The sequence below is a fragment of the Beta vulgaris genome, chromosome 9 (genome assembly GCF_026745355.1).
Source record: "Beta vulgaris subsp. vulgaris cultivar EL10 chromosome 9, EL10.2, whole genome shotgun sequence".
Lineage (NCBI taxonomy): Eukaryota > Viridiplantae > Streptophyta > Magnoliopsida > Caryophyllales > Amaranthaceae > Beta > Beta vulgaris.
This window is the reverse complement of record NC_079210.1, coordinates 54,076,194-54,102,393: the sequence shown is the minus strand read 5'-3', so window position 1 is coordinate 54,102,393 and position 26,200 is coordinate 54,076,194. Positions and strand designations below refer to the sequence as shown.

Here is a 26,200-nt window from a genome sequence, read left to right as displayed (position 1 = left end):
GTTCGATAATCAAGAATAAAAAAAAGAGAAGAGAAAGAATGACTAGGATAGTGTTAGGTTAGAGTGAAATGTAATGGACTTGTTAGAAAAATTCATTATTGAATTCGTCTAATTTTATGTTAAAATTAGACCGCTTATTCTAATATTTTGCACTACCCTTGTAATAATAGTGACTCTAAATATATAAAAGGTGGACTCTAATGTAATTATCTAAAAACGGTCACTTTAGATAATAGAACAACAATCCCCTCAAAAAAATAAAATAATAAAACAACAATTAAAGCATTGGTTTATTGTAGATCTATTATGAACTTGGTCAATGATGAAATTCACATTGGATAATATAAATCAAACTTCGTTAGTGAGTTGATCCTAAGTTCAGTAGGTTTTGTTTCATCATATCCTTTAAAATATTTTGTCCTACTTTTACTAAGTTCTGAATTCTTAATGTATTAGGTCTAGAATTTACTAGCTTAACATTTTTTTAATAAGAAGAAACTAGGGAGGATGCTACTTAGGGGGCCGTTCTAAGACATTCTTTCGGATGATTACATAGATGGAGAAATAAGACATTTCAAACCAATAAGTGAGATTATTAGTAGAATGACCCCTATGGCCTATGGGCCAACTAGGGATGGCAACGGGTCGGATCTGGACCGGGTCCATGTGGACCCGGATCCAAATCCGTTTCCAGATGATAGATCCAGATCCGACTCGGATCCAGCGGGTCTGAAAATGTTGGACCTAGATCCGGATCCGGGTTTATTGTACAGATCCGGACCCGAATCCGTGATCTGACAAGTGGACCCGGATCCAACGGGTACATAATTTTAGGATCCAGATCCGAAAAAACGGATTCGGGTCCACGGATCCGGACCGGGTCCGGGATCCACTGCCATCTCTCCGGCCAACCAGTTAGCTGCAAGCCTGCAACATTAGCTTCTCGATAGATATGGTGGGTCTGAACTTCTTCAAAACATTTAAGATCTTCACAAGCATCTAAAATAGTAGCATGAATTGTCTTAAAGGATCTTCCAAATATTTTTGATAGCTTGGATAACTGCCAAATTATCTCCTTCAATACTAATTTTTTTAACACTTAATTAATTGTGATTAAGCTTAACATATTTTGAAGTAATTGTGATCTTATATATATACACATAGTCATGACAATTTGATCATAACATCTTCATTGTGTTTTCACAAATTTCTTCAATCAACCCCTCAAAAAAAATTATTTCTACTATACACATTTTGCTCAAACTTTTAGAATATCATTGATATAACAACTAGAGAAAAGGTCTTGATTTTTGGTGTAGTTTTTAGGTTTACTTATATTAGGGGTTGTTTTGATTACCAAGTCTTTTGTAGCCAATTGGGATATAATCCTTGAAATAATCTGCGCTTTTGCAGTAGGTCTTTTTGTTCTACGAGTTTTGACGTTCATCTATCTAAGCCATCACTTCACCTACAACTTCGTCTCATCAACAACAACCTTTGTTTGATTCAAAGCTTTCCTGTATTTTAGTAGCGTAGATATGGTAGCTTAATATTGGATTTTAAAGTTTTTGTAATAGTATAATATTAACATATTTGAACTTACCAAGGATGTCTTGGCCTAGTGGTTAAGATTGAGGTGCTGTTAACAATAGGTCACAGGTTCGAATCCCCCCTCCCCTTCTTTGTACTTCGTGGCTCATATGGATAAAAAAAAAAAAACTTTTTAATTGTAAATAATTTTTTTTTAATTGTATACGGGTTATTTTTGGTGAATTGAACATATGATAACCATATACTCCATCCGTTTCATTTTAATCTACACAGTAATACTTTTCACGCATGTCAATGCAAAACTTTGATGACATATATCTTTAGTTTTGTATTTGTAAAAATTATAAAAAGTACATATTAATAAAAATACATGTTATGATGAATCTAACAAGATCCCACATGACTATATTTTCATCCGCGTATAAATCACAAATGATGGTCAAAGTGAAATTTGTGAATAGTGTAAAATATCAAAGTGTGTAGATTAAAATGAAACGGAGGGAGTATCTCTTAATATTTCTTACTTTGTTTCAGTAAAAATTATACAAATTTGATATAATAAATCTACACATAAAACAAATCTAACAATATCATACAAGACTATATTTTTACTTATAATAGAGAAATCAAAATAACCGATTAAAGTTAGTGACTTTATTTCAAAACAACAATGTAGCGAATAAGAAAACATAAGTGTTATATACAGCAAAAAAGAATAACATACTAACTTACCCCTCATAGAAGGGTCATGGTCATACTAAACATGATAGGGGGTCATCCATAACAAATGACCCCTTGGGGGTCATCAATCATAGATAATGGTCATCTATGATAAATGACTCCCTCGCAGGGAAATCATGTAGGACAAATGACCAATGATCTACTACTATATTTTGAATAGAAAACAGATTTGAAATTACACAATTGAATACTTACTGAATTTGCTGTTAATTTTTTTTTTTGTAATCCGGAAAAAAAAAAATGATCGACTAATATTGTAATACGCTATGATCGGTTGGTAATCTTATATACTACTGTTACACTATAATGAGTAGTTAGATACAACAAATAAATAATAAGTTATAAAAACATATACTTCCTCCGTTTTTTATTAGATGTTACACTTTTCAAATCACGGACTCCTAGGTAATTTTTGGAGTGGAGAGAGATAGAGAGAATGAAAAACAAAAGGGCCCCATGTGAACATGTGATAGGAGAGAGATAGAGAGAAGTTATTACCCAAAATAAAAGTGTAACATCTAATTTAAAATTTCCTAAAATAAAAAGTGTAACATCTAAAAAAAACGGAGGAAGTATATATATATATCTTTTAACTATGATAAAGTAAAATTAACTATACTTAAATTCTACAAAATATTAGAGGCTATATTTAGCCTTTTTTTTATGTTATACCCTTAAAAAAAAAAAGGAGAAAGTTACCAACCATTGTATATAAGACTTGTGTTTCATCATCGTAAGGTATTTTCTATTTCTTTCTAATTCACACAGGAAGGATAAGAAAAAGTAATCGAATCTGATTGCTCGAAATTTCTCTCTCAAAATCAATCATGAAACTGAGGCTAAGGTGTTTAGAATCCAAAGAAACTCATAGAATTGAAGTTCCAAATACTTGTAATCTTCAACAATTGAAGGAAATTATCATCCTACAGCTCTTTCCTTCATCATCTTCTTCTTCGATTTCTGCAGTACAACATAATTTGATATTCTCTCTCAATAGAAAAGAGAAACTTTCTGGAGAAGAATCTCTTCAATTTCTCGGCGTTACATCAGGTGATCTTATTTACTACTCTCAAAACCCTAATGCATTTTCGTCTCAAAACCCTAATTTATCGCATGTTGAATTAGATAATTCTCAGGGAATTAGTACTAAAAGAGATGAAGTTGTTAATTTAGTGAATACCCAGAAAGTAAAATCTGTTAATTTGGATGAATTGAGTGTACCTAGTGTTGGAATTAGAGATATGATGGATGCCCAGATGGAAGGATCTTCAAAATTGAGAAACCCTAGTGATAATTCTGGAAATTTAGGGAATTCGCAAATGCTTGAATCCTTTAAAGTTGATGAATTGATTGGTTCGAGTGCTCCGTTTCGAGAATCGAGTGGTGTTAATGAGGAAAAATCAATTGATTTGGTTGAGGAGACTGATGAAATGGAGGTTGATGATGAGGCTGAAGTAGAGGGAAATTATAGGCTTTCTGTACCAAGTTTTTTGAAGAAGGTATTTGTGAAGGAGGTAGGAGATGCATCTATTGGTGGTGAGGATCATAACCTGTTGGTGATTGCTGTGCACGCTGTTCTATTGGAGTCTGGTTTTGTGGCATATAACCCTGTTTCGGGCACGAAAGGCGATGGCTTTCATCTTACTGAGGCGTGGCCTTCTAAAGCTTTTGGTACAACTTTGCATTATACTCTCCCTGATATCTCAGCATCTGAGGTTGTTGACACTGTTGTTTTGAAGTTTCGAGCGCTAGGAAAGTTTGTGAATGTATATGGTTTATTGCCAAAAAAGGGATTTGGAGTCCACCGAGTGTGCCTGGATGAACCTCGGTTCCTTCCAGCTTTGAGTTCCATCTGGAAAAAAAGTGATTATACTGGTTCTCAGAACGAGATTGATGGAACCAGGAAATTATACCCAAATCAAGAAATTTTTGAGTTTTGGAAGATGGTGAAGGATGGGATTTCATATCCATTACTAATAGACCTTTGCGAACACGTGGGTATAGTTCCTCCATCTTGTTTTATGCTGCTTCCCACGGAGCTCAAACTTAAGATTTTGGAATCCCTTCCTGCAATAGCTGTTGCTAGAGTGGAATGTCTTAATTCAGAATTGAGATTTCTTGCTTCAAACAATGATCTATGGAGGCTGAAGTATAAAGAAGAGTTTGGATATGCTCCACAATCACAAAGGGAAGTGCAATGGAAGGCTAAGTTCTGTTTAGATTGGGAGATCAGTAAGAAAAGAAAGAGGACGTGTATGCAACTTAGGTGCAGAGAGCCTCCCCATCCGTTTTTTTCAAGTCGAAGAGATCCAAATTTCTTCGGCCCAAATCTCCGTACCTTTGTGAATTATGGAGGTTATGATAGGCATCCACCTTTACCTCCACTTCGAGGGGATATGATTTTCAGAACAAACTGTGATTTAGGCTGGCTATAAGCCAGATTTAGACTGGATAGGGAGAATCTGAACTCTTCACTGGTGACTTACTACAAGTTCATTGTTATTGTTTATACATATGTGGTACTTCTTTTGTCATAATGCTTCCCAGAGTTGAACAAGCTTTGTTTGATATCTGCTTATCGACCGGGTCGGAACTTCAGCTCTCTGCAACACTCAGACTCGTACTTTTCAGGCCAGTAATCAAAATTGTCTTTGTAGCTTCCATTTGTTTTTGGTTCTGTTTTTTGAATCTTTTAGCAATAAGGTTTGCCATGTCTTGAAATAATCGAAACACTCTTTTGCTAGCAGTTTTGCTTGTTATATTCTTGTTAGATTTCAGTTTATACGAGTCACTTTGGTATCTAGATGTGAACTATATAATATGCTTGTGTATTCTTTACGCTTTCTTTCGTTAAGAATTTGGCCTTGATTCAATGGAGTGGTAGCAAAATCACAAACTGTATAATATTTGTGGTTAATACCTGAACCACATTGCTTGGTTAGTGGTACTAAATTGTGGTAATGGTAATGCTTTTTAGTATAAGTTTGTAAAGATATTCCAATGTTAACGTCCATGGTAATGAAACTTGATGTCTATTACTACTCAATACTATCTTCTCAAGTGGTAATGGATGGTTATAAAAGTTTAGGAAGAAAATAGGTGTTTGGAGATAAAGTAGCATTATCATGGAGCAAGTTGACATGGAAACGTCTTCACAAATATGCACTATAAAACCATTACTGTTACCATCATTTTGTAACGTTAAGCAAACACGCCGTCGGTGCTAAGATGGAGACTTCAATTCGTTTCTTAAATTTGAAGTCCACTGCACAATGCATGTGAGATAGATTGGTAGTGGTACCGTTATCTTTATTAAGTGGCACCTTTTACGAAATGATGCTAAAAACAGTACCATATTTGGAAGAGATTTGGGTATCAAAACTTTTTTATATACCAATTGTAACAACTTTGGGTACCGATATAAGCGAGCTTGTCTTGGCAACCAACCGTTTGAGTCTCTTAGGGGACTCAAACGTGGGTAATTTGGTCATTTTAAGCCTTGGAAATTTCACGCGCGTGTTGTTTGGTACCAATGTTAGGTTAGACTGGTACCATTGTCCGAAAATTTTGATACCAAAGTAAGGTTGCTTGGTACCAATCCTGATAACAATGTGATACCAATACCAGGTTATAATGGTACCATTGTGTAACTTTTTGAGTGTTTGAGTCTTTTTTGGACTCAAACAGTTAGTTACGAAGCCTTTCTCCAATATAAGCGTGTTGGATATAAAGTTCGCGTTACGTAGACTCGGAGATTTCTTCTTATGGATAACCGTGTAGGAGCTATTGTTTATACGACATGAGTAATTTCTTTCCATCTTCTTGTCAATAAGGGTATGTTCTCTTCGGCATAAAACAACTGATCTGAACAGAACTGAAATGCATAGTGATATGTGAGAGTAAAAGTATTGTCAAGAATTGAACTGAATTGAACTGAACTGAACTGAAAATAAGGTGGGGAGAACAGACCCTTACTTTTTACTAGACATGAGTGATAACACAAATATTACTCCTCATAATTTGTTATGGCATAATAATTATTAAATTCGATGGTTCAAAAAAATTAGTAATTATTAGTCTATTATGAATAGCATTTCAACAAAATATAGTATTTATTAATCTCTACTTATTTAAGTACGAATTGTAAAATATTATAATTATGATTATTATTATTGTTAACCTTATTTGGCCATGATTATAATTTTTTTTAATAATAACATAATCAGCTTAGAGTAATAAAATAATAGACAATAATACGAATATAATACTATATAAATATAGTGGTACTTTATTTATAATTATAATTTATTAATCATTGGTTATTTGGACTTTATTGGAATTTATTACACTTGATTGGAACTTTTGGACCTGATTGAAACTAATTGAAACCTATGTGAACTAAAATGAACTGATTGGACCTGACACTAAATTTTTTAAGATGAAGAAAATACACCCTAATAAGATTATACTTTTGCTAATATATACTAGTGATTACATTAAAAATTTTAGTAATGTAATTATACATGTTTTCAGTTGTGCTTAAGTTTAACCCTACGTTTCTATCGACTAGTTTAAGTCTTGAGTCCAGCCGAATTTTACTCGAAGAAAGTTCAAGTAGCTCGCGAGCAAGTTAGGGTAAACCTCGTACCAAGACTTTAATCTCTTCAAACCACTCACAAACAAGTCACAACATAAAAAAAAAAACTTATGTTTTATACTTTTAGCCACTCCCATAATTAGGAGTTTTGATAAATCTCTAACGCATTGATTTATTTAATATAAGTTTTTGTGTAATAATATTATTTGTATATATAACAAATATTGTTTATGTTTATGTTTCATATAACATATAAGGGGGAAATAATACACAATATTTTTACATATACAAACAATATTTGTTATATACACAAATAATATCTATACTAATATATTAAAAGGTAAAGAAGGAACGGTGCCACGTGGCACTCTCCCTAAAGGGGTTTAACTCCATGTAATTCACACACAATAAAAAAAAAAAGTTAGAAATTGCATAGTATAGGGTTTGATCATGGGACCTCAAGAACATATTTTAAAGTCTTAAACTCTTAACCAATAGACCAAATAATATTTAGTGTTATCATCTTAAAGTATAATATTAATAATTGAAAATTTTCCTTACCCGGGGCATAACCCGTGCCTAATAACTAGTTTGTTACATGAAAACTTGTGTCTAATACATCTACCTGTCATAGTCCAAATTAGTACATACACACGTGTCCATATGATAAAAATCCTATGCACGATGAACATGAATAACTAGATTATAAACACAAAAACCATTAGCAATTTACCATTGAACATGTACCAACAGAGATGTGAATATGTTCATTTGACTTGGTACAACTTTTTCAAAAACAGGCGTTTGTATCCATTCGACTTATAATTTATGTACATATGCACAACCTGCTTTATTATTTATGTACTAACGTGTGCGTCATCTCGGCGTTGCTGTTAGAGGTTTACCACATCTCCATAATAATTAGTGCTGAATAAAGGGATGAAGTAAGAGCCAAGTAAAATAAAGCGAGTATCGAGTTCATCCATGGCAGCATCCTCAATTTCTCTTTCCTCCATTTTGTTCTCCCGATCACATCATCATCATCATCATCATCATATTCAACATCATCTTTTCGCATCTCCTCATCCCTTACTTCAACTTCACCTCCTCCGAACTTTTCCCGCTCTTCAAGCTTCTCGCCGAAGTTCTCCGCAGGTTCTTTCTCGCTCTCTCAAATCAAAATTTAGACGATTTTCAATCATTATTCGAAAACCTAATTCACAAAATTCTCCAAAATTTTGAATTAGGAAAACGATGAATTGATCAATGATAGTCGTAAATGGAGTCAATTCAATTTCGATGGTTACGATGATGATGAATACGACGACGAAGAAGAAGATGAAGAAGAAGATCGAAGTTTAGATTTGTTAATTAGGTTTGTTGAAAATATTTTCAGAAAAGTCTCGAAACGAGCTCGTAAAGCTGTTCGATCAGTTCTGCCTCTTGCAATCTCTACCAAATTGGTGAGTTTTGTTATCGCCCTTTTTGTCATTTTAATTTCTCATTATCGTCCAATTTTTGCTTCTAACATTATTAATTGTATTCAATTTTATTTGAGTTTCCTGTCTAAGAGAATGGTGAATCACTAATTCAGCTCAATTTCAGAAGTAACATTGTCAGTATACTTTCATGATTGATTTTTGGCAAAAGTATAATATGACAACACAATTGAATGTTGGCCTTTCGTTTATACGAAATATTCGAGAATTTTTTCCTACCTGATAAATGTGGTTGCTCATTCAAAAATGCAAAGACGGTTCTTTTACACATTTAATACGATGTTCTATATGCTGTCGTATGGATTGCGTGCATTTAAGGCTAGTATGTAGTACCTCTGTTCCTATTTAATCTACACGATTTGTTGGTGTTTTCTGTCATGTATTATCTTGTTTTAAATGTTATTTTTCTTGATTAATAGGTTGGATTTGCTGTCAATGGACTGATAATATTATCATTTTTATGGGTGTTGAAGGCTTTCCTTGAGGTAATGGATCAACTGCACAAAATCCAAAATGCATTTTGTATTATGTCATATCATTGCTGCTGTTGATGTTTTTTCAACCTAGTTCATTATTAAAAGGATAATTGTTGGAAGGATAATTTTACACGGTGTTCTTTTACGCGTAGCAGTATGCCAAATCTTGTTTCTAAACTGCATGAATTTGATAATATGTAGTGTGGTAATGTGGTTGCCGCTATAGAATGGATTTGCAGTGATGTCAATTAGGTCTTACAAACGTGTAGTTGATAGTTAAAAATAAAGTGTTCAGTGCTCTTCTTCAGTCACACTGTCCAATTTAGTCATTCTCTCTTCAGACTACATAACATGTACTTTAAATGATAAAAAAACCTGAAGGTATTCTCTATGTATGTGGAATTAACTGTTCACATGAGAGTCGTTTGCACCAGATAAAATTCCCCATCCATACTAGCAGAGGTTTTTGTAACTAGTTAGATTCCCTTGTGGACAAGAAGTAGAAAGGTCTTAGGGTCCTGTCAAAGGTCCTCCTAGTGATAAATTATGGTAGTTTCTTCAGCTTATGCTTCCTGGTATCAAACTTGTACTAAAAAAGATGAAAGAGGTTTTTTTATCATCGCTATTATGGGTGTTATGATCAATCACGTGCTGAATCTCATGTTGTTTTTTGTTAGGAAAGTTTTCGAGTACTACATTTCTCATATAGAGTTGCATGGAGCAAAATTGATAAACCTTTTCTTCTCAATTGTGTAAAGATTATTTGGTAAAATATACTTGTGTGGCTTGTCGCGTCCTGTATGTCTGTACATGTTTCCGTAAAGATCAATTAATGAGGTTTTGGGCCAATACATTAATAAAAGAATAAGAACCGCTTACTTATGTATATATAAGATAAATAAAAGTTAGGAATTAACACATGTAATAGAGTCGATCCACTAAGACTAAGGCATTGAGCAGCGGTGTAGGATCAAATCCCAAAGATAGTAAGTCGTTTCTTTCTTACTTATGAAGGAAAGCCTTTTTCAAAGATTCTATATAAATTTACCTAGAGAACAAAGGAGCCACATTGAGGTTTCAGGCTTCCACCTAGACAACTCTTCACCAAATAGGAAGAATGTCAAAAAGATAGTTTATGAGCATGTATTGCCTGAGACATGACTTCATCTTCTCTGCAAATTTCTCTCTTTCCAATGACTAGTATTATCACTTCTGAGAATTCTTTTCTAGATCGTTGGTAGCAAGTTGGATATGCTGGGACTAGTGTTGTTTAATGATAATGATGTTGAGACTGTGTTTGAATTGGATTCGCTTGTGCTTCATAATCATGGATTCATGAAATGCTTTAAAGAAAAATGCAATTCTTCTGTTTGTTATCTGTATTGCTTACACTGGTTCACTTCTTTGTATCCTTTCCTTTATTTTAAAATCCAGGTCATTTGCACCCTCGGAACTGTAGTATTCGTGAGTATTTTACTCATACGTGGTGTATGGTCTGGGGTATTATACTTGCAAGAAGGCCGTGGGCGTCCTATAAACGGGTTTGATGATGATGATCAATCTGCATGGACCGGAGCACAACCTGTAACTTGAGGTCTGTGTTGCGTCTCTGATCCATCAAAATTTTCACTCTACTATTTGAACAGGTTCCTGTCTATATAGAAAATAAAGAATTTACCAGCCGTCAAAAATTAAGTCTTTGTAAAGAAGCAATTTGGGCTGGATGCATGATGTCGTGATAATTCAGATGGGTGAATATCTTCATCAATCAAGTTTTACTGAAGAAACAATACTATTCTGCCATATTTTTTAGGGTTTCAGGCTCCAAATTGTACGTGTCCAGATTGCAGTCGCCACTCATTACTCGCCACATTTTGAATCGATGTTATGACTTTGCAAGTTTATTTTTTATCCATATGAGCCACGAAAACCGTACAAAGTAAAAAAAAGAGATGAGGGATTTGACTTTGCAAGTTTATTAGTTAGATGTATACAGAAACAAAGGGTAATTGTGTACACTTGATTTAATCACAAATATCGGGTCAATTGGGTACCACTGTCCACTCTCTCTACTCTCTAGCTTTTACTCCACTAACACCTATTACAACTTCAAAGATTGCTTGAACATATTTTGCTCGAAAATGTAATACTCCTTCCGTTTCATAATATAGTGCTTGTTTTTTTTTTACACGATCTTCAAGACATAACTTTCATCTTTAATATCTTCAATTTCATATTAACAAAAAATATTAAAAGCTGATATTATGAAACTATATATTGAGACGAATCTAACAAGATCCCACATGAATATGTTCTTTTTGAAAATTCTATTGTGCTCTCGGGAGCACGGTGCACACCATGCACCCAGTAAATTTGTTCCATTTTCTATAAGTAAATGTTCTATTTTAACAAATGTTAATTTTAAGCATATTTTTCAGCAAAAAAATATGTTCTAATTTTCGTAAAAATTGTTCTATTTTCAATAAACAAATGTTCTATCAAATGTTCGTTTTAAGCTTATTTTTAGCAAAAAATTTATGTTCAATATTTTGTGAATCCGTTTTATTTTCGATAAGCAAATGTTCAATTTTAAAAAATATTTTTTAAAAACTTATTTTCCACCAAAAAATATGTTCTATTTTCATTAAGAATATGTTCTATATTTGATAAGCATACTATCTATTTAAGTAATTGAATTCTAGTAATGTTCCACTTTAACAAAAAATGTTCACTTTTCGTATTTGGATTATGGTAATGTTCCACTTCAACAGTAAAATGTTCTTTTTTCATAAATGAATTCTTGTAATGTTTTATTTCAACAATAAAATGTACGTTTTCGTAAATGAATTTTGTAATGTTCCACTTCAACAGTAAAATGTTCGTTTTCGTATTCGTAAATGTTCTATTTTGTATTATGGGAACACAGTTCTCATTGTGCTCCCGGGAGCACAATGCATGCATTATGTTTTTTTATACCTACAAATGAGAATATTCGATCAAAGATTTTAAAGTTTGACCCATCAAAAATAAAGTAGGCATTATATTATGGGACGGAGGGAGTATCATAAAAGTAAGAAAAAATTGTCGATAGCTACATTTTATTTACACTTTTGCTCAAAGAAATACCTTCGATTAAAAGAGCTTTTTAAAAAACTTAAAACTATAATACCAAAAGTTAATAATTATCAAATACTACTTGACAACGTATTTTGTCAATTAATTCGTTTCCTTGGGCTTACTTACTGACTTTTGAAACTCCCTGCTCGCTTTTCCGTTGTTCACCACTTTAATACTTCAATACAGAGATGGCCAACAGTGCGGCCAATCTAGCCCATCCAGCCCAGCCCACTTTGTGGGCTATGTGGGCTGGACCAACAAAAAGTTCGGTGCAGTCCAGTTCGAACCGTAAAATTGGTGGGCAGGTCATGTGGCCAGATTTCTTGAGCCCAGTCCATTAAAGCCCAATACTAAAACCGCCCAGCCCAAACCATGAAACCGGTCCAACCCGACCCATGAACTAGACCAGCCCAACTCAAGTAAATATTGAACCAAATTGTGTATATTTTAATTAGATTGTATATATTTTAATCAAATTGCATATATTATAATTCAATCAAACTTAAAAATAATGAAATTATTCATTAATATAAATATTTGTATATATTTTTAATTCCTTTTAAAAATTTTATGTAACAATAATGAATAATTTTGAAAAAAAAATCTCATGCCGGCTCGTCAGCCCGGTCAACCCACCAGACCCACGAACCGTGAAAATCGGTAACAAACCAGTGTGGGCCAAGATTTTTCAGCCCGCGGACCAGCCCGCCCAACCCATGAATTTCACGGTCCGGTCCTGGACCGTGAAATCTCAGCCCAACCCACTACGACCCACGGTCCGGCCCGTCCAACCCGCATCAGTGGCCATCACTACTTCAATACAAACAACTCCATTTCTCATGAACTCGTCCTAAAATTAAAACTTTTTTTCCAAAAACAGTTGCAAACAATCCAAGACTAAAGTGCTCTAATTGTTTGTTTTATAGATATATTTGTGAATGTGAGATGTTCTTTATGTATGCAAATCCTTTTCCTTATATTGCTCTACAATTTAACATCATCTTCACCAGCCACTGCCACTACATTAGGAAAATCAATTGTCATAATTTTAGGATTTGTTATTTTCGATATAAAACAACTTTTTTTTTTTTTTTTGAAAGTAACATTAATTCATTGATTCAAAGTCATACGACATCTACAATAAAAGTCAAAACTAAACAAATACATATCAAATGAAATAAATACAATTCTATATGATAAAACCACGATCGTTGAGTAGATTTAACACTTCTGAAAACCCTTGTCTTTCACATCGCTGTCTTATGCAGCCTTCTGCAAGGGGGTCTATCGATCTTTTGTAGTTTTGAAGTAGAACTGGATTCAATTCAAGTGATTGTAAACGAAGTCTTGACATTTGTTGCAACTCCGCACAAATTTCGATCAACAAATCAACATCTTGAAATACACAAAAACCAAAAAATAAATTCTCTAAACTCTCACATGGAGAGAGATAAAACCCAATATATGGGTAGAGATAACCCATATATGGGTAGAAAAACTCTCCATTAGAGAGAGACTAAGATTTATTGGAAACATAAATATAAAAAACTAGTAATAAAACGAGAAAAGGGGCTTACCACCGCCCAAAAGGGTGGTGGTAGCCCCTAAGTTGAAAACTAGGGTTTTGTGGGAGAGGAGAGAGAAGAGAGAAAAAGGAGAGAGGAGGCGGCCAACCCTTGATCTAATATACCCAACAAATTTCTAATTACGATAGATCATATTTTTTTTCTTTTTTGACAAATTAAATATGATACAACATATGAGATTAAATGACATAAAACAACTGCACTGAATTCAACTTATTGTAACTGAATGAATTAAATTATAATTAACAGTAATGATAGTAAATAAATTAGGAACTGAATTAAACTATCTGCAACTGAATTGAAATCAATTAAATTATAACTAATAGAAATGATAATTGGAGCTGAACTGAACTGATTGCAACTAAACTGAAAATAAGCGGGAGAAAACATGCCCTTAATAAATTATTAAAAAAAAAGGTATAGCATAAGAGTTATATTCGGCTTATGACAAATATATTAAAAGGCGTGTGAAAACAAGAAAATGTGCCACGTGGCGCTCTCTCCCTATGGAGTTTAAGTTCATGTAATAATTCATGTACAATTAAAAAAATTAAGAAATTGCAGAGTATAGGGATTGATCTCGAGACCTTAAGTATATATACTAAACTTTTAACCACTAGGCTAAGTTGTATTTAGTGTTATTACATAAAGTATTATATTAATAAACGAATATTTTTCTTACCCGGGTCCCGGGACATAGCCCGAACCTAATAACTCATTAGTATAAATATAAGGTGTCTAATCTCATTCAATGATTAAAAAATTATATAATAAAAAAATATTCTTTTGAAATATTTGAAGAGTGAAATCAATCTTTCATCGAGTAATATTAAAATATCGGTTGATTACTTAAATTAAGATAAGATAAGATGTTATGTTAACTTATCTTCACTCATTTTAGAAAAAAAAATAAGATGAGATAAAGATAAGATCAGATCAGTTCAAATAAAATTTGATAAGATAAGATAAGATAAGATAAGATAAAATAAGTTAACAGAAAAGACTCATGATCATGCGTTATACTTGTACTAGTTTAGTTTACCGCCACCTCTGTGTAAGACAATCTTCAAAACAATATTGGTTGATTTGGGTAAGGAAAACTAGCCATCACTTCATATGCACGCGATGCGTGCGTTAATTTCAAAATTTGTTATTCTATTAGATATTCCATTCATACTTTATTTATGATTAAACTTAAATGTGAAAAATTCAACAGTTAGATGAATTTAGATATATTAATTTGCTAATGTAAAAAAATAAAAAAAGTTGTGAATGATTGTTAACATTAATTTTTTGTGAATGAACATTGAACAGAAAGAACAAAAATAATGAGTTGGTTTAACTAAATTAAAGAGTATCAAAGGTAGTGAATGTTCAGACTTTTCATGTGCATGTTATGTATGCCATCTTTTTTCATAGGTATAAATATTTTGTCCATTTAATTTTTGATTGGAAGTATTTGATGCATATACCATTTTAAACTTGTTTTAAATGGCAAGTTGGAATGGGAATTTTTAAATGATTTGCTTTTGTAATTTTTTTCATTCCATTAATTAGATCATTAAGGGTATTTTAGTCACTTCAAAAGAGGACACCACACCTCCTCCCTTGGCTTATATAATAGAGATAATTATCTTAACACATTTGTCACTCATGTCATGATTCATTGCGCATAGTACAAAATCAGCTTTGTCTCTCATTTTGTGCTCTTTCCTCTATTTCACCAAAAAATGTTGAATACTATAAAATATGACCTTGGACAAACATTAAAAATTTTGTTATACAGTCCAGGTTGTAATATAAACATATGGTATATCAAGGTTTTTTTTTTTTTCTCATCGCTCAAATAAGCAATTTTTTGCACAATATATAAGAGGTGCTCCTAATAAGCAAATGACAAAAAAAAGAAAATATTAGGTTATACTCATTTTAGCAAACTTTCCCTCATTTTACGAAATTTTTACTCATTTTACAAACTTTTGTTCATTTTAAGTTTTTTTGCTCATTTTATGCTTGCCTTCATTTTAAGAAACCTTTACTCATTTTACGAAATTTTTGCTCATTTTACAAACTTTTGTTCATTTTATGTTTTTTTGCTCATTTTCTGTTTGCCTTCATTTAAGAAACTTCTACTCATTTTTATTTTTGGTCATTTTATATTTTTGCTTATTTTAAGAACTTTTTACTCATTTTATCTTTTTGCTCATTTTATGATGTGGTTTTCAGCATAAGGAGTGATTTTCATGTATCCTATATATAAAAACTTAAACTTAAAGCAAACAAATGTCATGCTGGGACATGATGCAAATTCTGTTGTATATATTCTTCTCGACCTGATGCTGATGTTGCTCTTGTTGCTGAACCTAACAGAATGAGCAAGAGTGGTGATACAACTGACTTTTCAAGGGGAATCTGGTCATGCTCTATTGAGTTTCATGGACGCATTTTATAGATATCATCAGATCAGCTTACTGGAGGCTAACAGGAAAACAAGCAACATTCATCATGGACTGTGGTGTATGCAATTACAAGACTATGCCATTTGGGATCCGCAATGCAGGAGCATCATATCAAAAGTTGGTCGATAAAGTCTTCGCGGATCAGAAGGGGCGGAATAACTTTTTCGAGGGTAGCTTACGTTTGCTTTACTTGTAGTTAATAACCAGCAGACACCAACTCCATTCTTTAGCGGATTCTTCACAAGACCGCCAACCCTTCTACAACTGGAACCTCTCCTTTGAGATATAAATATACTAACCAACTAATCTACAAGCTTATATTAATTATTTATTGTAAGTGGAAATAATTATGCTTCTTAAGCTGACACACAAATTCAACTCCTATATTATAAGTGAATAAATGTGTAATATATGAACATATCCTTGTGTTACACGTTATATTACCTATCGAGTTTTTGTTTACCATAATAGCGAGGATAATTGCTGCATTATAAAAATCTCTAATGGACTCACCAACCCTTAATCTATACTTAGCCTTTTACAAAATAAAAGGACACACCTATCCGAAGGAGAAATTTGAGAAAATTATATTATAGTTAATTTCAATTAATTATAGGTAGGAACGAAAACGGAACGTGTATTTATGACTTGAAAAATTATATTACATGACTTTGTCGTGTTGAATCAACTAATTTGAAGGATTGATCCATTGTATGATATGAGTTCGTGTGCGGGTAACTATTTATCTCTATTATATAAGCCAAGGGAGGAGGTGTTGTGTCCTCTTTTGAAGTAACTAAAATACCCTTAATGATCTAATTAATGGAATGAAAAAAATTACAAAAACAAATCATTTAAAAATTCGCATTCCAACTTGCCATTTAAAACAAGTTTAAAATGGTATATGCATCAAATACTTCAATAAAAAATTAAATGGACAAAATATTTATACCTTATAAAAAAAGATGGCATACATAACGTGCACATGAAAAGTCTGAACATTCACTACCTTTGATATTTTTTAATTCAGTTAAACCAACTCATTATTTTTGTTTTTTTTGTTCAATATTCATTCACAAAAAATTAATGTTAACAATCACTCACAACCTTTTATTTTTTTACATTAGCGAATTAATATATCTAAATTCATCTAACTGTTGAATTTTTCACATTTAAGTTTAATCATAAATAAAGTACGAATGAAGTATCTAATAGAATAACAAATTTTGAAATGAACGCACGCATCGCGTGCATATGAAGGCTAGTCTTAAATATATAAACACTTGATCTATTTATTATAAAAAGTTACCCTTTATACTTGAGTAACTATTTGTCCTAGATGAGTCACTTTTACTTATATACAAGTGACTCATTAAGGTAACTATTCTTTGCTTCCCCTTAAAAAAAAAAGGTAACTATTCTTTGCTTAAAATTGAATCATTTTGACTTAAAAGAGTGATCTATTTTGCGAAACGTAAATGGTATTACAATAAATTTATTTTGAACCTGATACTCAATACTAATTGAAAGTTATGAAGTATTAAAAATCGTTACATATCATCTAAATATATGCTAATATGGGTGCATATCATTCAAGTAATTTAAAATAATAAACGAATTACACGTAATGACCCTCCTCCCAGACAATAACTAGTTTAGTTCCTAAAACCACTATTTACCCTTTTCTTCATTTGCTTAACAGAATTGATAGTTAAAGAGACGGTAAATTTGAGGTCACTAGTCAAAGCATAAAACCTCAATTCACATTTATGAATCATAATTGATGATTCATTGTATATTATATACTCTCTTGTCTTGGTCTAGTGCATGTATAAATACAGTTTTATAGTCACAAATCCACAATTAATTACTTGCATTGTATTCTTGTAAATATTGACCATCTGTAAAATGGACTTACAAACTTACCAAAAAAAACGTTGTAAATTGTAATAATTCATGAAATCAAGGTATACCTACCTTTTTCCCACATCCTTTCACATTGACCATTTACATTGCCACAGCCCACATTAATACATTTTCAGAAAAACACTCTTTTTTTTTTTAACCCATGACTTACCACTCTTTAAAAATTCAAAAATTATTAAAAGAGACGGTTTAATTTTAATATAAAAGTAGACCTAGTCACTAAATAGATTAAATTGGTCACTGAAAGAAATTAATTGAGTTACTATTAGTTTAATTATCTTTTTAATATTAGACTTATCATTTTCTAATATTAATTTAAAATTAAACTGTCTCTTACAACACAAACTCTTGAAAATTATATAATCTTTCATCTATGGAAACTAATCACGTCTAGGTTCATATATGATAAGTTTTAACAGAGAAAAAATAGGCATCTTTTTTTCAAAACTATCTCTATATAAACAAATTTATATTAGATCCATAACTCCTTATAATTCTCATCTCTAACCAAAAACCTTACTCCTTATCATTCTCATCTATAACAAAAAAAACTACTCCTTATGATTCTCATCTTTAACCAAAAAAACTCACACACATCCAAAAAACCAATCTTTAACCAAAAAAACTCACACACATCCGAAAAAACCAAACCAAGTTTTTCTAGTCTTTTACATTGACATCAATCATCACAACAAGATGGACGTAGAACATGGAATTAACACAATTGATGTCGACGACGATGGCCGTAACAAAAGAACTGGTTTTTCTCATTCAACTCTTTGTTTTGTTCATCATGTTGAAATCTATTTTATGGAAATTTTAAGTTTTTGACAAGATTTTGATGATTGTGTTTTTTCATGGTGTTTACAATAGGTAATGTTCTCACTGCAAGTGCTCATATCATCACAGCTGTTATTGGGTCTGGAGTGTTATCTCTAGCATGGGCCGTAGCCCAAATGGGTTGGATCGTTGGGCCCGTTGTTCTTTTGATCTTCTCTTTTGTTACGTGGTTTGCTTCTACTTTACAGGCTGACTGTTACAGGAACCCTGTAACTGGTAAAAGACATTATACTTACCGAGAGGCCGTAAGATCTATTTTAGGTATTGAAAAATTATTTTCTTATATGTTTAATATTATTTTATATTGTATATACATCTTCGAACTTAAACATATTGGTAGATTAATAACGTATTGAGACGAATCAAATAAGACCTCACATGACTATATTTTAACTTATAAAATTGAAAAGATTTTCTCTAAGTATGAATAGTGTTAAGATTTTAAGTGACAATGATAAAAAAACAGGAGGAGTATTTGATAATATTATTTCATATTTATTAATACTGTTTTGTATTTGTTAATATTATTCTTTAATTATATGTATTTTCTTTATAGTTTTTCTGAAGTTAATTAGTGTGTTGCTAAACATGCAATTTGATAATTGTTTTTTGCGTGTGCCTTTCATTATGGACATGAGATTGCTACACTGGGTAGACTAACTATTAAAAATAGAGAGTTAAAATATAATTAATTCTGTTGAATTGGACTTCACTAATTATTAATGTTTATCTTTGGTGGGTAGATTATCTGGTAGGTAGAAGTTTTTCCCTCGTGGACAATGCTAGGTCTATATAATTTTGCCTTTCGAGATCTTTAAATATAAAAAATATTTTCTGATAATGAGTTGTATTCACCTAAGCATCAATTTTTTTTTCTAGTGGTAATGTAGATTTACAATATTTACTGGGGTTATTAGTGCGTTCCTTTGTTTATATTGCCTAGAATTGTACTAGTTATATGAATATTTTCACATTTCTTTTATCATTATGGGTATTATATTTTTCAAGGGTGTGTATATCTCATTAAGATTTTGATTTTAGGATGTTATTAGTATTGTTGAATCTTGGGATTATATGAAAATAAACATTATATTGATCAATTCACGACCGTTGATCTTTCTTTTTTTTATAGCAAACTACTCATATTACTACTTTTATTTTTGAAAGAAATCGCTATTATTATGATCAATTATTATTCTATGAACCCCCATACATAGTAGAAACACTCATGAGAAAGTTCAATAATAATTGATTAAGATAATCATAATGGTGATTTCTTTTTTTTTAAAAGAAAGTGAAGAATAGAGTTTATTTGCTAAAAATAATTCAGACATATTTCTTTGATAGTTTAGCTTTAAATTAAAGCTACAATTACTCAAAGTTAAATTTGCTTATTTTTATATGTTCCCAAGATTTGACAATAATAATTACACTACATAGGAAGTACACTACATGACATTGCATATACCCTTATCGGCTCATCCTAAACAGTGGCGGATCTTAACTAACTATTTAACAGGGGTCAAGTTGATAAAAATAAAAGCTTTAATGTAAAATTTTAAATGATGAATAAAAACACTAACACACACAAATATATTAATATACTATTATAAATGGCTACAAAGAGCTTGTAGCTAATGTAATAAATTAAAATCTCAAAGGTGCAAATTTTACGAAATTATTTCAATTTATTTGTTTGACCATTATGAAATGTTCAAGAAAATGATCAATTTATTAAAAATTGAAGGTATAGTTCATTAGCAAGTAAATAAATTACTCTAGTTAAAAAAAAAAAATTAAACAAATTACCAAATTAATTTTTTAAGTCACAAAAAAGAGATAAACTTATATTTTAGGATGGTTAAGAATGAGTTTGAGGAAATAAGAAGTATTATTATAGTTAAATAAAAAAGAAAGTTTTTTCGAGAAGAAAAATATTAAAAGATAGTACAATCAATGGAAGTTCTTTTTCTAAATTAGGCAAATTGATATAAGCCAAAGATAAATGAGAAGAAGAAAGAAGTAAAAAAAGAAAGAAGGAAAAGAAAAAAGAGAAGCATTTAAAATGAAAAAAAAAAAACAAAAAAGTCTAATGTGTTGATGCAATGTTTGAACTTGCAACCTCTAGGGCTCAAACTTCCTTTTACACCTTGCTTCAAGGCCACTGTGCCACAGTTTGTTTTGCACATAAATTACAATTTACTTAATTTATCTTATACATCTATGGGGGTTCAAGCCCCTACCCGCCCCAACCAAAATCCGCCATTGATCCTAAGGAACTTCCCTTCTTGATTTCTAGTTGGTTATTTCATAATTTGATTCATAGCCAAGTATGGATATTCGTATAATCGTATCCCTTGTCCAATACCTTCACAAGCACGAACACTTAGAAGCATTCGGTTCAACATTTTTGGGCTCTAAGAAACGTAATAAAATACCTATTTCCTTTTCTCATGTTTGAGTTAATCTCTCCTCAATAACAAACTCCATTTATTGGTGGTTATGATTTATTTCTTTTCATTTCAAGATTTGAACAAAACACTAATGGTTTTGAATTAACACACTGCGCTTAATCAGTTAGCCATTTTACCATTCACGTTAAAGGAATAGGATATCCAATTTCATCCATTGATAGTTTCATACTCTCTTCCTTCTTCTTGTAACATTATGGCAATTTCTACAAGCTAGTCTTGGATGTTTCTTATAAACCAAAATAAAACTCTAGGTTTTCTTATCAGTATTTACTTGCTAACTTGTTATCTTAGTGATTGTTTCTACTTGATTGTAGCAATCTCAACTTTAGCTAAAGATGTGATTTTCTTGGAAAATAGGAAGGCAGGAGCTGACATCTTCTTATTCTTTATTTCCTTACACATATTTATACTATACCCGTTTCTTTTTAATTGTTATATTTTCACTTTTGACACTATTCACAAATAACATTTGACTATTATTTGTAATTTATGGTTAAGAGAAAACAGAGTTATGTGGGTATTATTTGATTCGTCTCGATATGTACCTTTAGAATATTGACTTTTTATATTTTTTACAAATATAAAATTAGAGATATAAAGCCTCATAATAATACGTCGGCATACATAAAAAGTGATAAAATTCGAAAAAAATTTCATGTACATTGCTGAAAATATATTTCACAACTTGTTATGTTCAACTTAAGGAATATAATGATAATGAAATATATGTGCATTTTTACACGAACAGGTGGGAGAAAATACAAGTTATGTGCCCTAGCTCAATATTCCAACTTTGTAGGAGTGTCAATAGGCTATACAATTACCGCATCTATAAGCATGGCGTAAGTATTATCTTTTCATTCAATAGCTGATATTGCTCAAACTCTATCTCGTACAATTATTTTACAACTTTAGAGGATCCTAAATTAAATTATTTACACTTGTATGATTATAATATGTACATTATATGGTTGTTAAATGTAAATTTCAGGGCTGTCAAAAGAGCTATATGCTTCCATTATCACGGCCATGAAGCGGGATGCCATACACAAAATAATCCATATATTATAATATTTGGAGTCTTACAAATTATTCTTAGCCAACTTCCCAATTTTCACAAGCTTTCATGGCTCTCTATTGTCTCTGCTGCTATGTCATTTGGTTATTCCTTTATAGGAATTGGTCTTGCCGTAGCCAAAGTTGCAAGTAAGTGATCATTTTTCAATGATTAACCATCAAATTACAAATAGCATTGCATTTCCCTTGTTTAAGAATCATCGAAATTTCTAAGTTTTTCGAGTTAACAATGTACATGGAAAACAGTATGTTATGGCTAAGAATTGTAGGAAGAGCGATATTTGTTGTAATCAAGCCCGGCCTTGAGCATGTGCATCATGGGCTCGAGAAGATGAGAGCCTCCAAATTAAGTAGGGCATGTTTGGCAATAGCGGTTCTAGTAGCTGTTAGCGGTAGCGGTTGGGGGTAGCTGTTAGCGGTAGCGGTTGGGGGTAGCTGCTAGCTGTCTACTAGTAGCTGTCAGCGGTAAGCGATTAAATTAGTTGTTTAATTAGAAGTGTTTGGCAAAAGTAGCTGTTGGAATTGTAAAAGATAAAAAAAAATTAGTTAATAATTCTACCTTATGCTAATACTAGACCGCTACCTCTAAATCTCAAACGTTACTTGTAGTAACGTTCCTCAACCGCTACTCATAATCTAATCCAACTGTTACCCGCTACTACAACCACTACCTTACCAAACACTCATAATTTTCTTAAGTAGCGTTTCAATCTTGTCCAACCGCTAACCGCTACCTCAAACGCTAGTGCCAAACAGGGCCGTATTATAGTAAGTACGGGTAAGGCTATATTTGTGTGAGTAGTTAGTGAATTAATTTGCAGTGTTGGCATTATATTATGGATTATAATTTTAACAACCTAGATATTTACGCCATGTGGTGCTATATCTTAGTGTCTTTACTCTATATAAACATATGTAATTAAAAAAAATAGAAAATACATCTTATAAAAAATTATAATTATCTAGGCTAAAAACTAGTTGTTATTAGATAGTAGTTAATGTTCACCTACTAAGGTCTCGTTTAATAGTTTTGCTTTATTGAGGGGCTTTGCCCTTCTTCTTCACAAAAAAAAATAGTAGTTGTAGATACCTCGTAATAGTCAGTTGTAGATACCTCGTAATATGACTATAGTGGCTTGATCGCTGGACATCGTTATTATATTTGTAATATGTTCGAGTAATTAAATGAGTCACTCCTTTCCACCAAAAAAAATGTACATGGAAAACATGATAAACCTAAGCTTTAAAGTAAGAGAAGTTAGATCTATTTGATTGACAAAAAAAATTGTACTTTTAGAAAGTTCTACTTCGCATAAAATGTGAGAACCCGAAAATGAGATTTCAAGTAAATTTCTAATTCTTTTCTACTTTTTACCTTGAAAAGTCTTATTCTTTCTTTTAATAACATTTGCATTTTTCATTTCTTCATCATGATATGCTTTTATGGTTTTATTAAAAAAAGTGGCATTTACTAACGACTAATAAACATAATATACTTACTTTGTTACAAATTTTTCCAAGGCATGAATGTTTTGAGCCATCCAACATCATTTTAAAATCTTTAATTATTGGTACATATTTGTTTTGGTATGAGTTGTAGTTATTCCTCATTGGCATTATGGATTATGGCATATGCATAACACATGTAATTTAAAGTGAATTTGATAGTAAATTAATTAATGCATGATTGCCATTGTTGAAGCTGGAAGCAAACCAAGAACATCGTTAACAGGAGTAGAAGTTGGCAGAGATGTGACTGGCTCTCAAAAGACTTGGAATATTATGACAGCAATGGGAAATATGGCCTTTGCTTATGCTTTTTCCATGGTTCTAATTGAAATTCAAGTATGCCACTTTTTATTGCTTACGTTGTCAATAATAAAATCGAAGTAAAATTACTATATAACTTAAACTAATGTGATGATATTATGTAACAGGACACACTAAAGCCAAACCCTCCAGAAAATGTAGTGATGAAGAAAGCAATCTCCTTTGGTGTTTGGATCACCACTTTCTTTTATATGTTGTGTGGAGTTGTTGGTTATGCTGCATTTGGGAATGATGCTCCTGGAAATTTCTTAACTGGTTTTGGTTTCTATGAACCATATTGGCTCGTTGCACTTGCCAATGTGTTCATCGCTGTTCATCTTGTTGGAGCTTACCAGGTAATAAACTATGCATTTTCTTTATGTTTTATCTTTAGACTAACCTACATTCGAGTGTACATCAAATAATCTCTACCGGCAGTAGTTTATGAATTTAACCACCACATGTCACTTTAATTTACATATGTGTAATGTTTCGTCACTTGATGTTATTTATTTTAGCTATTTGAAATGTTTAAAGTACGTGAGAAGATTTTACCCGCTCTATGTTTCTTGGTTCAACAAAGTTTACTCTTGTTATGCTCCAGACAACCCTATTAACTTTTGACTATAAAACAGGTATTTGTGCAACCACTATTCAATTTTGTTGAGACGCAATGCTCCACTGCATGGCCGGAAAATAAATTCATTACCGAAGAATATCCTGTAAAACTCCCCTTTTACGGTGTCTACCATTTCAATTTTCTTAGGGTGGGTTGGAGGACCATATATGTCATAATCGTGACTATAATTGCAATGATTTTCCCATTCTTCAATGATATTGTGGGTTTAATGGGCGCATTTTCATTTTGGCCACTCACCATATATTTTCCAATACAAATGTATATTGCACAAGGCAAGGTTCGCAAGTACTCTTCGTCATGGATTTGGCTACAAATCTTGAGTTTTGGGTGCTTGATTGTCTCTGTCTTAGCTGCTATTGCTTCTATTCGAGGTCTTATTGTAGGTGTTTCAAATTTGAAGCCTTTTCAATCTGTATCTTGATGTTACCTTCCTATTACATTATGTAGGACTACATTATTGGAATTATATACTTTTGTTTTTAAGACAAACAATAACATCAAGTAATCTAATATCATGTAAAATTTTGTAATTATTGTTCTTTGATTTTTCTTTACAGTTTTCTTTGAAAATCGTACTTGTTTGGCTTGCCAATTAGTATAGCTGAATAGATGATTGTTACCGTGTTGATTGTTACTTTATATATCAATGCACATACATTTAACACAAGAATACAAAAATTAATACTACTCTTTTCCCTCCCCTTATCCTAATTTCCTTCCATTTTGCATTTTCAAATTGAACTCTTACCCATCATTCTTAAGCGATTAGCTTCCAATGGCCTTGTTGCATATGCATTAGGAATTTTCAAAAATTGTGTATTATACCTTCATATTTGCCTTTTCTAGGATCAATATGGTTTTTATTCGGGACATTAAAATGTTTGATGCACGTGTGATTGAGGAAGCCTGTAAAGTGTAATATTATCATTATCCATTTAAAAGTTTGTCTTAATTTTCTTTGATTCTTTCCTTTGATTTCCCTCAAAAAGGGAAAAGAAAACTTTACTTTGACCTCTTAAAGTCTATTTTTGGACATGTACATGTCCACTCGTTTGAAGAATCTACTACCTTACATAGTTTCGCTCACTGGCACCTTCGGAGGCTAATGTTTAGTTAGTCTATTGCGCCAAATTTTGTGTTACTACTTGAGACCATTTTTTGTGATGAGTCATGAACTAAAATGAGATATTACCTAAATAGGTTGCATGTTTCATGTATTTGCTAGTGTAGCAGCCTAGCGAATCTGATTCTCAATGTGTGACAATTGACATCATATTATACTATATAATCTATCATTTGGCCCTAATAATGTTAATTTGAAACAAAGTTCTTCAAAACTTTGTGTGCCAACGAATTTTCTATCTACCATTGGATATAAGTGTCTAGCCTATCATTATGAGATAAAAAG

At 32.0% G+C, this 26,200-nt stretch overlaps 3 protein-coding genes across 4 annotated transcripts; all 3 read left to right on the top strand.

Moving 5' to 3' along the window:
• The first annotated feature begins 3,002 nt into the window (after positions 1-3,002).
• On the top strand, positions 3,003-5,038 carry LOC104904842 (putative F-box protein At1g23770). Its single transcript, XM_010693237.4, has one exon. It carries the CDS (start codon positions 3,120-3,122, stop codon positions 4,725-4,727), a length of 1,608 nt encoding a protein of 535 aa, XP_010691539.2. The 5' UTR covers positions 3,003-3,119; the 3' UTR covers positions 4,728-5,038.
• A 2,733-nt stretch (positions 5,039-7,771) lies between these two features.
• On the top strand, positions 7,772-11,052 carry LOC104904841 (hypothetical protein). Of its 2 annotated transcripts, XM_048636647.2 has the most exons (5): positions 7,772-8,044; positions 8,137-8,352; positions 8,808-8,873; positions 10,299-10,458; positions 10,678-11,052. In XM_048636647.2, the coding sequence occupies exons 1-4, from the start codon at positions 7,874-7,876 to the stop codon at positions 10,455-10,457; spliced, it is 612 nt and encodes a 203-aa protein (XP_048492604.1). In that variant the 5' UTR covers positions 7,772-7,873; the 3' UTR covers position 10,458; positions 10,678-11,052. The 2 variants fall into 2 exon arrangements, with proteins under 2 accessions (XP_048492604.1, XP_010691538.2); XM_010693236.4 differs by having other exon boundaries at positions 10,299-11,052.
• A 7,403-nt stretch (positions 11,053-18,455) lies between these two features.
• On the top strand, positions 18,456-25,282 carry LOC104904839 (amino acid permease 6). Its single transcript, XM_048637228.2, has 7 exons — positions 18,456-18,712; positions 18,826-19,053; positions 22,015-22,108; positions 22,258-22,472; positions 24,046-24,188; positions 24,281-24,508; positions 24,788-25,282. Exons 1-7 carry the CDS (start codon positions 18,649-18,651, stop codon positions 25,211-25,213), a joined length of 1,398 nt encoding a protein of 465 aa, XP_048493185.2. The 5' UTR covers positions 18,456-18,648; the 3' UTR covers positions 25,214-25,282.
• Positions 25,283-26,200: the final 918 nt, after the last annotated feature.

What these genes read in the sequence shown, in the direction of transcription:
- LOC104904841 (XM_048636647.2), top strand. Translation starts at nt 7,874, where the DNA reads ATGGCAGCATCCTCAATTTCTCTTTCCTCCATTTTGTTCTCCCGATCA. An exon ending in CTCGCCGAAGTTCTCCGCAG is followed by an intron (nt 8,045 to 8,136) that starts GTTCTTTCTCGC and finishes ATTTTGAATTAG; the next exon opens with GAAAACGATGAATTGATCAA. An exon ending in TGTTGAAGGCTTTCCTTGAG is followed by an intron (nt 8,874 to 10,298) that starts GTAATGGATCAA and finishes TTTAAAATCCAG; the next exon opens with GTCATTTGCACCCTCGGAAC.
- LOC104904839 (XM_048637228.2), top strand. Translation starts at nt 18,649, where the DNA reads ATGGACGTAGAACATGGAATTAACACAATTGATGTCGACGACGATGGC. An exon ending in TGGCCGTAACAAAAGAACTG is followed by an intron (nt 18,713 to 18,825) that starts GTTTTTCTCATT and finishes TGTTTACAATAG; the next exon opens with GTAATGTTCTCACTGCAAGT. An exon ending in ATCTTGTTGGAGCTTACCAG is followed by an intron (nt 24,509 to 24,787) that starts GTAATAAACTAT and finishes ACTATAAAACAG; the next exon opens with GTATTTGTGCAACCACTATT.
- LOC104904842 (XM_010693237.4), top strand. Translation starts at nt 3,120, where the DNA reads ATGAAACTGAGGCTAAGGTGTTTAGAATCCAAAGAAACTCATAGAATT.